At 35.1% G+C, this 14,696-nt stretch overlaps 1 protein-coding gene and 1 pseudogene across 1 annotated transcript; one reads left to right on the top strand and one right to left on the bottom strand.

The window, feature by feature from the left end:
- The first annotated feature begins 203 nt into the window (after positions 1–203).
- LOC149217565 (deoxyuridine 5'-triphosphate nucleotidohydrolase pseudogene) lies at positions 204–6,082 on the top strand (annotated as a pseudogene).
- Positions 6,083–6,111: 29 nt separating this feature from the next.
- LOC149217566 (uncharacterized) lies at positions 6,112–11,915 on the bottom strand. The gene is made up of 4 exons (XM_089390285.1): positions 11,830–11,915; positions 8,807–8,940; positions 7,636–7,758; positions 6,112–6,586 (listed from the first exon to the last, which is right to left on the bottom strand). Exons 1-4 carry the CDS (start codon positions 11,913–11,915, stop codon positions 6,405–6,407), a joined length of 525 nt encoding a protein of 174 aa, XP_089246411.1. The 3' UTR covers positions 6,112–6,404.
- Between the last annotated feature and the right edge of the window lie 2,781 nt (positions 11,916–14,696).

A 14,696-nucleotide genomic window follows, 5' to 3' on the forward strand; every position in this document is an offset into this window, starting at 1 on the left:
AATAAGAACTCCCTTGTACAGACCTTTTCCACAACCAAAATAATCTGCATGTATTGAAATCATATGTTTGAAAACTCGTTATTCTCCTTGAGATGAAATGTAAATTGCAAGATATGATTTGCATTGCCTTGATAAGTAACACACACACATGATTTAATGAATGCCAACCTCTTCTTCACAAACAAGCTTGAATCTCAGTAACGATGGAAGAGTTTGTGCAACAATTGAAATTGCATTATTCATCAGCTTTTCCTTCTTTCCTTAAAATTCAAGGTAAAATAATGCACACAATTGTTGAATTTTGGCACATCAAATGAGAAAAAAAATACCTGAAAGCCAACATTGGCTGTTAGCTCTTTTGATGTTTAGAGGAAAAATAATTCAAGGCTACCTTGTATTTCATGGCATTTAACTAAAAATAATAGACTGTGAATTGCGTTGTGATTTTCATGTATTTGATTATATCAATGAGATCTCAGGTAACATAATCAGGCAAGCAGCGTACTATTTGGTATAGACGTTATTTTACTCAACCATCTGTTTTACCTATTTTATAGTCATTAATTAGACATAACTAGCATTTGCACCAGATGTTGCAAAGAAAACGCCGTAAGGCATAAATTGAACAACACAAATACAACAAAAGAATACTTTGATAAAGAATTAATGTAGAAATTAATTTCGAACCATAGCAACAATCATACAATAGCTGGAAAAGTAAATAGGACGCATAAAATGGCTTTTGGAAATGTTTGAGACCACTCAGAGCAACGATGGCACTGCACAAAGGAAGTCTAATGCTTAGCCAGGCAGATGGGATTAAAACAAAATTGAAAAGGCCAAATTGTTGCTTGTTGCAGATTCTGTTTCTTTCTTGCTTGCAGTTATAGTATCTGTCCTTACCTTTGAGTATATTGGCTGTGAGATAAGAAGTGAAGAGAAGCAAAGGACACCATTAAAGCAGCAGTAGCAGAGGAGGTTTCCACTGGGGCGACCTGGGAACACGTCCACATTACTCTAAACTCTTGATTTCTCCATTAGTCCTATGAATGTGTTGCAAGGTCACCCCAGTCGAGCCTGCTTTGTCTCATTTATTCATGTGAGCTCAATATGCAGGGGAAACCCTTTCTGAAAGGGAGTCAATGAATGTCTGTAATTTATAATTTATCGAAATGAGATTGATAGAGAAGGAGAAAGGAACCAAAATATGGGAGTACAAGCAGTACACGTGAAGTGCAGATATGGCCCTCAGATTTATGTTGAGTTAGGTCGAAATTAGATGGTTTCACACACTGTCGGTGGAAGCAATAAAAGGGCTAAATCTTGTCCATATTTAGGTTGAAAGGACAGCACCAGGATCGGAGGTCAGTATGAAATTGCAATGTAGGGAATGTACTCCAGTACTATTTTTACCAGAAAAAAATTGAATAGCACACACAATAATACTTTATTATAATAATAGAACGAATTGAAGTATAGTAAGGTTTGAAGGTGTCAAATCCAGTGTGAATGCTGACGTGTCTATGAGACTCAGTTAATATAGTGACTATTGAGACTATGACATTAGCGAGGGACTTGCACACCAAAACCAATTTCTGGCTTGATAAATCTTTTGTTCACGGATGATATGTTATAAATCATATACCTTTCACAACTTGCTTGACCATGGTAAGATAAGCACCGTACCTACCTAATGTATAAAAGAAGACTGATAAGCAGGAGGGGCAAACAGTCCACTGTCAAAGTGATGGTTGCTGTAATTAGTAGAGAAATTGTAAGAATTGTGCTCTAATATGTCTGTTTTTGAGTCTGAGTCAGTAAAGAAAAATGCTCAGATGTAACTATGTGCTCCTTCAGCAACCATGATGTCATGGTGACTTGGGAGCTCCAGAGGCAATTTGTGAATTTCTAACCATTACATTAACCCACTTGCAACTTCTCTGTGAAAATAAATTAATATAAATACATATTGGCCTTGATTTTTTAAGCATTAAAATTAGCATTTAGTTTTTTTCAATATAATATAAAATAACAAACAAACATCTTCAATGAAACGAGAATCAATAGAAGGAAAATCTTGAAATTGAAACTATGTGGCATGTAAGTTGTCTGAGATTTGAATATACAAACTGAAATTAATGAACATAAGAGACATTATTTCGTCAAAGCTCTACTCATTGGAGCCAATGCACAATATATTCGTTCACAAATTCCAAATACAGTCAAAGGACACACAATAGACAGACCAAACGCAGAAGATAGTCTTCCACAATTTTCAAGTATTAATATCATAATCTGATTGGATACTCAATCAAAGTAGAAAAATAGACATACATTCAGACTATTCACGTTGAGTGCAAATATGTAAAATGCAAAAGGGCAACACTTACACTACAAGGTGGGTCAGTGCATCTCAAGAACTGAACCAATAAGAAGCAACTCTCGTAGCCACCAAGGAAAAGACATTGTTTTCAAACAAAAGATCAACCAATGTATGCATATTGCCTCATGATCTCAATAGAACAGGAGCTCCAGTAAAGCACATGTCCACATAATAGACTATCATTACAACACATTATCAAAAATAATATTCTTTCGTATTGTTCTGTTGATGAAAATTTCCATATAACGAAGTTCTGCATAGGATAACTTTACTTTCTGATTTAAAAATGGTTTATGAATGGAGCCTTCCACAACTTATTACTTAAATAGGAAAATGAAAAAAACAATGGCATCTCATCAATGACCCACTATATCAATTTGTACTCTGCCAAGTGAATGAAATAACACTAAAAATTATGGGCGTATGCTTTCTTCTCAATGAACCCGATTACACAGGGCATTATGCATTAAAAAGATGTGAAATTTAAACAATATACAAAGGCAGAAACGATTTACAGTGTGCCACAACAGAAAAGCTAAGATTAGTGACATGAACATGTCATCAGATTAAATACTTCAGAATGTGAAGAACACATAAGTCAACTGCCATACTTTGTTATTAACAGCATAAAAACAACAAACCAACGAGGCTGCAAGTACTTGAAGTTTGATCATAACAATTTCGGATCCTTTGTATTGACATATATTGACTCTCTTTTATTAGGAATTCCTGTGTATTGCCATATATTTACTTTCTCATCTACCAATACACCATCAGATGAGGAATCCCAAGCACAATCAGAGAGAGGGCCTTTCATCTACAAGGATGCCACAAGATAAGGAATTCCAAGCACAATCGAGGAGAGGGCAAGCAGGCATGAACACCTCATAATACCTCTTGGGATGACAAGTTGGCCGAAGGATCATAGTATATTGAATCTTATATTTTACCATCGACTAATCTTCACAACTAATGTGGAATTGTAGAAACTCTTCCAAGAAACCACAAAATAAGTATCTGTCCCACATCGATTAAAAAGGGTACACTGAACAAAAAGACATAATCCAGTTTAGTGCATCGAGTGTCCACATATATAATAGACAAATTTGGTGTATCGAGGTGGTGTATAGTTGGAAAATATAATAATTCAAGTCATTTTGCAAAAATAAATAAACATCCAGATATATTTAAAACATATATTATATTTATTAAAATAAATTGATTATGTTAAAAAAAATATGTTAAACCCCATTAATAATATATTGGTTATAAAAACATAACCATCAAAATGGTATGCCAGACTCTCCGATGGGAGGTCATCGTGCTCACCGAAGTCACTCAGTGAAGTAATTCTTTACATATGGTACAACAATTGACCTGTTTTTATTTGACCAGGATACAATACTTTTCCTAAACTCACTGATACCGGCCATGACGGGTTTCAACAACTGTGATGGGTCTCGATTGGTTTCCTCCATGACCATCCCACAACCTATGAAAGTCCAGAGGAGTTGATTTATGCATGATGAATTTGCTTATATGAAAAGCAAACACATTGTTGATTTATACAGGATGAATATAGTGAATATGCATCAGAGGAGTTGATTTATGCATGATGAATTTGATTATATGAAAAGCAAACACATTGTTGATTTATACAGGATGAATATAGTGAATATGCATCAAAGGACATGTGCAATTGGTATTACAAACTACCTTCAAAGATATACTCATTGTTGATTTATAGAGACTGAATATAGTGAATATGCATCAGAGAACATGTGTTATTTACCACGAAGAACAATAGAAATATATTTTTGGGTCCCTGGAACAGTAGAATGTTCACCCTACATGTAAACTTAAGTTAAAGATGACAGAGAAAGTGCAGTAAAAGAATTATTGGATAGGCTACCCAGGGGGCATGGAGCTGAGTGGGAACGCTACATATTTTAATAAAAAGGGCGTGAAAGTTGCCTCTGAGCCAGTGTTGCATGTAAAGAATCTTTCGCCTAATGCTATTCTGCCATCTAGAAGTTCTTCTTTGGTCGCTGGGTATGATCTATCTAGTGCGACTTCTTGTGTGGTGCCTGTCCGAGGGAAGGCCCTGGTACCAATAGATTTGTCCATTTCCATACCTGAAAGCACATATGCTCGTATAACTCCTAGGTTTGGGCTTTGCTTGGAAGCACTCGATAGACGTTGGTGTTGGTGTCATAGATGCAGATTACCGTGGTCCAGTGAGTGTTGTTCTCTTCAATCACTTTGATCAGGGTTTTGAGATTAAGGCTGGAGATCATATTGCTCAGTTAATTATTGAGAAAATTCTCACCTCGCAGGTTCTGGAAGTGGAGGATTTGGATTCCACTTTCAGGGGAGTTTGTGGGTTTGGGTCTACGGGGGTTTAAATGTAATTTTTTGATGACGCTCGTTTATGGTTTTTAACTCTTCGTGCCTGTTTAGAAGGCCATGTATAGGCGAAAATTGCTTCCATATTATCTCATTTTTGTAAAATGGATGGCAATTGGAATACCTGTGAGAAACTCTTTGTTCTTTCTTCATTAATAAATCTGGAAAATGATTTCTGTACAAGGAATTAGTGTTTTCTGAAGAGGCACAGGGCATAACACTTTCGAAGTTTTTACCTCATCCTGCTTTCATGACTCTTTTCAAGAAACAGATAGACTCTGTCTTTAAGATAAGCAGAAACTTAACATTTTTCAATAGGTAGCCACAGTTGGATGCATTGCCTCGACATTTTTATAATTCTGCTGAGGGAAGGGTTTAGTTTATGAAAGTGATGGATGCCATTAAAGGTATCTTGAACATGATTACTTTGATGGGTGAACTTGAGGATTTCGAGGATGAACCTGAAATGCATTGCGCTCCTTGCTTAAGCTGGAAATTCAAGAGTTATTTTTGTGAGCTGTTGAAAGAGAGAAGCATCAGGAAATCATTTCCTGTATGAGGAATTAGTGTTATTGGAAGAGGCACAAGGCACAATACTTCGAACTTTTTACCTCATCCTGCTTTCATGACTCTATGAAGAAACAGATAGAATATGTCTTTGAGATAAGCAGAAACTTATGTTTACTAGTATCTGGAAAAAATCATGTGTCATGTGATAGATATTCAAACAGAAAGATACCCCAAGCTTCAGTCCGCTTCAAGGAAACCTTTTCCAGCTCTCATAGAGAGAAAAAAACATGAATGCATTCAGTACATTGAAGAGATGTGATTAAGGAACCTGAAGCCTGACAATTTTCTCCATCATCCAAGGTTGGCTCCGTTTCACTCTTATTTCAGAAATTTCACTCCTTCCTTAACTGACCAACTTCCTATAAAATACTACTACAAGGCATTTAACTATGAAATATCACATATCTTAAGAAATCATGACCAGAATTCACTATGAATATATCCACTATGCTACCAAGGAAAACTATGGGAAAATCCAAGAAACAGATAGACTCTATCTTTAAGATAAGCAGAAACATAACATTTTTCAATAGGTAACCACAGTTGGATGCATTGCCTCGACATTTTTATAATTTTGTTGAGGGAAGGGTTTAGTTTATGAAAGTGAATAATGCCATTAAAGGTATCTTGAACATGATTACTTTGATGGGTGAATTTGAGGATTTTGAGGATGAACCTGAAATGCATTGCGCTCCTTGCTTAAGCTGGAAATCAAGAGTTATTTTTGTGATCTGTTGAAAGAGAGAAGCATCAGGAAATCATTTACTGTATGAGGAATTAGTGTTATTGGAAGAGGCACAAGGCACAATACTTCGAACTTTTTACCTCATCCTGCTTTCATGACTCTATGAAGAAACAGATAGAATATGTCTTTGAGATAAGCAGAAACTCATGACTCTATGAAGAAACAGATAGAATATGTCTTTGAGATAAGCAGAAACTTATGTTCACTAGTCTCTGGACAAAATCATATGTCATGTGATAGATATTCAAACAGAAAGATACCCCAAGCTTCAGTCCGCTTCAAGGAAACCTTTTCCAGCTCTCATAGAGAGAAAAAAACATGAATGCATTCAGTACATTGAAGAGATGTGATTAAGGAACCTGAAGCCTGACAATTTTCTCCATCATCCAAGGTTGGCTCCGTTTCACTCTTTATTTCAGAAATTTCACTCTTCAAGTTGACATATCTTAGGCTCCAGATCCATTTTCTTCTCTGTTCGCTTTCTGTGAAAATAAATTAATATAAATACATATTGGCCTTGATTTTTTAAGCATTAAAATTAGCATTTTTTTTTTTTCAATATAATATAAAATAACAAACAAACATCATCAATGAAACGAGAATCAATAGAAGGAAAATCTTGAAATTGAAACTATGTGGCATGTAAGCTGTCTGAGATTTGAATATACAAACTGAAATTAATGAACATAAGAGCAGTGTGCAAGGTGTGCAACCATGCAACAAAAAAAAACCCAATTCTTTAACTTACACTCCACACAAAACAACAACAAAAAAAAACTATTACGCTTATATGATATAAACACAGGCAATGGGCGATAGATTCAAATATCTTGAAACCCCACTATGACCAGAATCCACTATGAATATATCCACTATGCTACCAAGGAAAAATATGGGAAAATCCAAGAAACAGATAGACTCTGTCTTTAAGATAAGAAGAAACTTAACATTTTTCAATAGGTAGCCACAGTTGGATGCATTGCCTCGACATTTTTATAATTTTGCTGAGGGAAGGGTTTAGTTTATGAAAGTGAATAATGCCATTAAAGGTATCTTGAACATGATTACTTTGATGGGTGAATTTGAGGATTTCGAGGATGAACCTGAAATGCATTGCGCTCCTTGCTTAAGCTGGAAATCAAGAGTTATTTTTGTGATCTGTTGAAAGAGAGAAGCATCAGGAAATCATTTCCTGTATGAGGAATTAGTGTTATTGGAAGAGGCACAAGGCACAATACTTCGAACTTTTTACCTCATCCTGCTTTCATGACTCTATGAAGAAACAGATAGAATATGTCTTTGAAATAAGCAGAAACTCATGACTCTATGAAGAAACAGATAGAATATGTCTTTGAGATAAGCAGAAACTTATGTTCACTAGTCTCTGGACAAAATCACATGTCATGTGATAGATATTCAAACAGAAAGATACCCCAAGCTTCAGTCCGCTTCAAGGAAACCTTTTCCAGCTCTCATAGAGAGAAAAAAACATGAATGCATTCAGTACATTGAAGAGATGTGATTAAGGAACCTGAAGCCTGACAATTTTCTCCATCATCCAAGGTTGGCTCCGTTTCACTCTTTATTTCAGAAATTTCACTCTTCAAGTTGACATATCTTAGGCTCCAGATCCATTTTCTTCTCTGTTCGCTTTCTGTGAAAATAAATTAATATAAATACATATTGGCCTTGATTTTTTAAGCATTAAAATTAGCATTTATTTTTTTTCAATATAATATATAATAACAAACAAACATCATCAATGAAACGAGAATCAATAGAAGGAAAATCTTGAAATTGAAACTATGTGGCATGTAAGCTGTCTGAGATTTGAATATACAAACTGAAATTAATGAACATAAGAGCAGTGTGCAAGGTGTGCAACCATGCAACAAAAAAAAACCCAATTCTTTAACTTACACTCCACACAAAACAACAAAAAAAAAAACTATTACGCTTATATGATATAAACACAGGCAATGGGCGATAGATTCAAATATCTTGAAACCCCACTATGACCAGAATTCACTATGAATATATCCACTATGCTACCAAGGAAAACTATGGGAAAATCCAAGAAACAGATAGACTCTGTCTTTAAGATAAGCAGAAACTTAACATTTTTCAATAGGTAGCCACAGTTGGATGCATTGCCTCGACATTTTTATAATTTTGCTGAGGGAAGGGTTTAGTTTATGAAAGTGAATAATGCCATTAAAGGTATCTTGAACATGATTACTTTGATGGGTGAATTTGAGGATTTCGAGGATGAACCTGAAATGCATTGCGCTCCTTGCTTAAGCTAGAAATCAAGAGTTATTTTTGTGATCTGTTGAAAGAGAGAAGCATCAGGAAATCATTTCCTGTATGAGGAATTAGTGTTATTGGAAGAGGCACAAGTCACAATACTTGGAACTTTTTACCTCATCCTGCTTTCATGACTCTATGAAGAAACAGATAGAATATGTCTTTGAGATAAGCAGAAACTCATGACTCTATGAAGAAACCGATAGAATACGTCTTTGAGATAAGAAGAAACTTATGTTCACTAGTCTCTGGACAAAATCACATGTCATGTGATAGATATTCAAACAGAAAGATACCCCAAGCTTCAGTCCGCTTCAAGGAAACCTTTTCCAGCTCTCATAGAGAGAAAAAAACATGAATGCATTCAGTACATTGAAGAGATGTGATTAAGGAACCTGAAGCCTGACAATTTTCTCCATCATCCAAGGTTGGCTCCGTTTCACTCTTTATTTCAGAAATTTCACTCTTTATTTCAGATTCAAGTTGACATATCTTAGGCTCCAGATCCATTTTCTTCTCTGTTCGCTTTCTGTGAAAATAAATTAATATAAATACATATTGGCCTTGATTTTTTAAGCATTAAAATTAGCATTTATTTTTTTTCAATATAATATAAAATAACAAACAAACATCATCAATGAAACGAGAATCAATAGAAGGAAAATCTTGAAATTGAAACTATGTGGCATGTAAGCTGTCTGAGATTTGAATATACAAACTGAAATTAATGAACATAAGAGCAGTGTGCAAGGTGTGCAACCATGCAACAAAAAAAAACCCAATTCTTTAACTTACACTCCACACGAAACAACAACAACAACAAAAATATTACGCTTATATGATATAAACACAGGCAATGGGCGATAGATTCAAATATCTTGAAACCCCACTATGACCAGAATCCACTATGAATATATCCACTATGCTACCAAGGAAAAATATGGGAAAATCCAAGAAACAGATAGACTCTGTCTTTAAGATAAGCAGAAACTTAACATTTTTCAATAGGTAGCCACAGTTGGATGCATTGCCTCGACATTTTTATAATTTTGCTGAGGGAAGGGTTTAGTTTATGAAAGTGAATAATGCCATTAAAGGTATCTTGAACATGATTACTTTGATGGGTGAATTTGAGGATTTCGAGGATGAACCTGAAATGCATTGCGCTCCTTGCTTAAGCTGGAAATCAAGAGTTATTTTTGTGATCTGTTGAAAGAGAGAAGCATCAGGAAATCATTTCCTGTATGAGGAATTAGTGTTATTGGAAGAGGCACAAGGCACAATACTTCGAACTTTTTACCTCATCCTGCTTTCATGACTCTATGAAGAAACAGATAGAATATGTCTTTGAGATAAGCAGAAACTCATGACTCTATGAAGAAACCGATAGAATACGTCTTTGAGATAAGAAGAAACTTATGTTCACTAGTCTCTGGACAAAATCACATGTCATGTGATAGATATTCAAACAGAAAGATACCCCAAGCTTCAGTCCGCTTCAAGGAAACCTTTTCCAACTCTCATAGAGAGAAAAAAACATGAATGCATTCAGTACATTGAAGAGATGTGACCATTTTCTCCATCATCCAAGGTTGGCTCCGTTTCACTCTTTATTTCAGAAATTTCACTCTTCAAGTTGACATATCTTAGGCTCCAGATCCATCCATTTTCTTCTATGTTCGCTTTCTGTGAAAATAAATTAATATAAATACATATTGGCCTTGATTTTTTAAGCATTAAAATTAGCATTTATTTTTTTTCAATATAATATAAAATAACAAACAAACATCATCAATGAAACGAGAATCAATAGAAGGAAAATCTTGAAATTGAAACTATGTGGCATGTAAGCTGTCTGAGATTTGAATATACAAACTGAAATTAATGAACATAATAGCAGTGTGCAAGGTGTGCAACCATGCAACAAAAAAAAACCCAATTCTTTAACTTACACTCCACACAAAACAACAACAACAAAAAAATATTACGCTTATATGATATAAACACAGGCAATGGGCGATAGATTCAAATATCTTGAAACCCCACTATGACCAGAATTCACTATGAATATATCCACTATGCTACCAAGGAAAACTATGGGAAAATCCAAGAAACAGATAGACTCTGTCTTTAAGATAAGCAGAAACTTAACATTTTTCAATAGGTAGCCACAGTTGGATGCATTGCCTCGACATTTTTATAATTTTGCTGAGGGAAGGGTTTAGTTTATGAAAGTGAATAATGCCATTAAAGGTATCTTGAACATGATTACTTTGATGGGTGAATTTGAGGATTTCGAGGATGAACCTGAAATGCATTGCGCTCCTTGCTTAAGCTGGAAATCAAGAGTTATTTTTGTGATCTGTTGAAAGAGAGAAGCATCAGGAAATCATTTCCTGTATGAGGAATTAGTGTTATTGGACTTGAGGCACAAGGCACAATACTTCGAACTTTTTACCTCATCCTGCTTTCATGACTCTATGAAGAAACAGATAGAATGTCTTTGAGATAAGCAGAAACTTATGTTCACTAGTCTCTGGACAAAATCATATGTCATGTGATAGATATTCAAACAGAAAGATACCCCAAGCTTCAGTCCGCTTCAAGGAAACCTTTTCCAACTCTCATAGAGAGAAAAAAACATGAATGCATTAAGTACATTGAAGAGATGTGACAATTTTCTCCATCATCCAAGGTTGGCTCCGTTTCACTCTTTATTTCAGAAATTTCACTCTTCAAGTTGACATATCTTAGGCTCCAGATCCATTTTCTTCTCTGTTCGCTTTCTGTGAAAATAAATTAATATAAATACATATTGGCCTTGATTTTTTAATCATTAAAATTAGCATTTTTTTTTTTCAATATAATATAAAATAACAAACAAACATCTTCAATGAAACGAGAATCAATAGAAGGAAAATCTTGAAATTGAAACTATGTGGCATGTAAGCTATCTGAGATTTGAATATACAAACTGAAATTAATGAACATAAGAGCAGTGTGCAACCATGCAACAAAAAAAAACCCAATTCTTTAACTTACACTCCACACAAAACAACAACAAAAAAAAATACTACGCTTATATGATATAAACACAGGCAATGGGCGATAGATTCAAATATCTTGAAACCCCACTATCAATTATTGCAGAATCAGAGGTGAAGACATGGGAAGCACAGGTGAAATCACAGAATCTCTAATTGTAGAAGAAGGATGGGGTTCAGAAATTATCCCTAAAAGCAATGGCTATGAATTTCATAAGAAAACCAGGGATTCAGATGAAATAATCAATGGGGATCAGTGCAGGAACACTATGATCCAAAGGATTGTGAACCAAACATTTGCAAGCACGGCCCATTTGGCAAATCTCCTCCCCGCTGGGACCGTTCTGCGGACAAACTAAAATGGAAATACATACCTGATGCCGAGCAACCATTTTGTAGCGTCGAGCGAGGGCAAGCGCCGATCTGCTGGTTCGCTCGCATCGTATACCTGTCGACCCATGTATACCGGGCTAATCAATTGAATGGCTAAGATTAGTTTCATCGTCTAACACTTAAATCAAAGGCTCAGAAATGTACACGTAATCCAAGAGGAAAGTTGATTTCAAATGGAAACGCCTTACGGCGTAAATATTAAAAATACAGTTAAAATTCTATAATGCTATACCCACATCTTAGGGCGTCACATATCAAAAATTTTAGAATGTCGTGATTTATCCTCATTGTCTGTGGTGATTTTGATTAATAGCAATTTTCATGGGGTTTTCTGTATCGATGTTTTAGATTCATAAGGGTTGTGTTGAAGTTTTGGATATTGTGTTATCCCCATTTTTTTTATCGGCCAGTCATTCAATAAATCGATCTTTCCTTGCAGGATTGAATTTACCCCTGATCCTTGCCCCAGCTATTCCTTTACTCCTTGTTTTCTGATTTAAAAATTTTCCTTTATTATTGTTTTGTTTCCCCGCTGGTTAATTAACGAAACTTCCATTTTGATGGCTTCATCCATTGATCTTTCCTGTGTATAAGAAATTGGTGGTAATTGGACTTCGATATTACCATTCCTATGATTCCTTGAATGTATTTTCTTAGGGCGGCCGTTTCTTGCCCTCATAAATGACAGCGCCCCTTCCAATGCATCTTCCATGCCATTGTTGGTTGTGGATAACCTCTATTTCTTTCATTGGTGTTTTTCTTGTAATTTTATTTCAAATTTAGGTACGCTAATTCAAATAGTCCACTTCTATTCCTAAATATTTTGTTCTAGGCTATCCATCCATCCTAGAATTGGTGTCCACATTTTATTCAGATTTTTCATTTAATCTAATGGTTGGAATGCAAATATGTATGTGATGGTTAGGCTTTAAATGTGGTTTAGGTTAAATTTCTCATAATTATTTTGTTTTATACTCAGCATATATAGAGAAACACTGAATGCTGGAATCCGCTTTTGCATTTTTTAATAATGTTGTTTGCATTTTACTAAATTTTATTTTAATAATGTTATTTGCATTTTATTTTGTAAAGACACTGTTTAGTGAAACAACTTGGCACCCTGTTACCATTATACAAAAAAAAATGTGTTAAAAAGTAAAAGAAATAGTGTAATAGAATTAGTACAACGACAAGTTTATAAATGCTAATCATTCCGACAATAACTCAATGCCTAATATGAAACATTCTATTTCAACTTGAATATTAACAACTCAATGCCTAATATGAAACATTCCATTTCACCTTGAATATTAACACTTTCAGTTTGCAAAAGATGTATAGATTTTAGCATTATCTGAATAAAACAAACAAATAGAAACCCATCTAAGAACTTAGAAAAATACAAGCTTAGTGCTTTTTGGCTATACACTATTCAAATGGGTACATTAGTTGAAATTTCCTAATAGTTTTGTAAGGATGCATGCCTTATGCAAATAAGATAAATACAACATGCAAATCAAGAATTTCTCCAGATACAATAGGCTATTATTCTGCTTTTGTCACCAGTTGCATTTTCATGAGATAAATACAACATGCAAATCAAGAATTTTTATTATTCTGCTTTTGTCACTAGTTGCATAGGTAGACACAACAAGGGGTGTGCATACTTCTAATAAGAAGTAGCCTACAAATAAGAATGGCCCATAGTTCAGGTTTACAAAAACATCTGGATAAAACCATGGGACATGCCAAGCTCTAGTGGGCCTTGGAGAAGATTGAGTGTCATCGTGACAATTTTATACTTCATACATGAGACAAGAGGAAAAGATCTAAGCTTGTGGCTTCTAAGGGATCACGGGGTTAGAAACTTCTTGCAATAGCCAATAAATATCTACTGAAAGCTGCTTTATAGTGTTGACTCTATCAAAATAAGTTCAATAAGATCTACATGGAGCACAAAACCATCCAATAGTGTTTGTATGTAATAATTTGTTTTCAGCATGGATGGTGTTTCATGAGTTTCTTTTTTTTGTTTGTTTTTCAATTGAGTTATAGCATCGTGCACTTTGAACTGCACTATTCTTACAAAAGATATGTGCATACAAATTTGAGGGAGAAACTACTTTATTTACAATTTAAAGACACCTGGTATCAGGAGATTAGCAAAAGTCTGAGGGAGGATCAAATGAGGGTCCCAAAATATGAAGAATACTCCCTTGATAATGATGGGCTAGTACAATTTCAGGGAAGGATATATGTACCACCGAATGAAGATATACACCAGTTAATATTGAATGAAGCACATCACACAGTATAGATGGCACACCTTGGTGTTAAGAAGATGAGTGCAAACCTGAGACCACTCTTCTTTTGGAAAGGGATGAAGAAGGACATCGTAAAATTGGTGACAACATGCTTAGAGTGTCAGTGAGTAATAGTTGAACATAGACATCCAACAGGATGATTGTAACCCCATGAGTTATCAAAATCAAAATGGGAAGTTATATCAACGGACTTCATTGTGGGACTACCAATGACCTCAAGAAGACATGATTCCATATTTGTAATGGTGGACACGTTGACCAAGAGCACCCATTTCATACCAGTTAAGACTACATATAAGGCACCAGAAATTGATAGAGTTTATTGATGAGATTATGAGATTGCATGAAGTGCTTGGGAAGAGCATATCTGATGGGGGAGCAGTGTTTATAGGAAGGTTTTGGACTAGTTTCCAGGAAGCCTTGGGAACCCAGTTGAACTTCAACACTACTTATCACCCTGAGACAGATGGGCAAATAGAAAGGACTAATCAAATCCTCGAAGACATGCTTCAGGTGTATGTGAT

This window comes from Pinus tabuliformis, chromosome 1_1 (assembly GCF_031772625.1).
Source record: "Pinus tabuliformis cultivar Carrire ecotype Pingquan chromosome 1_1, CPIR1, whole genome shotgun sequence".
NCBI lineage: Eukaryota > Viridiplantae > Streptophyta > Pinopsida > Pinales > Pinaceae > Pinus > Pinus tabuliformis.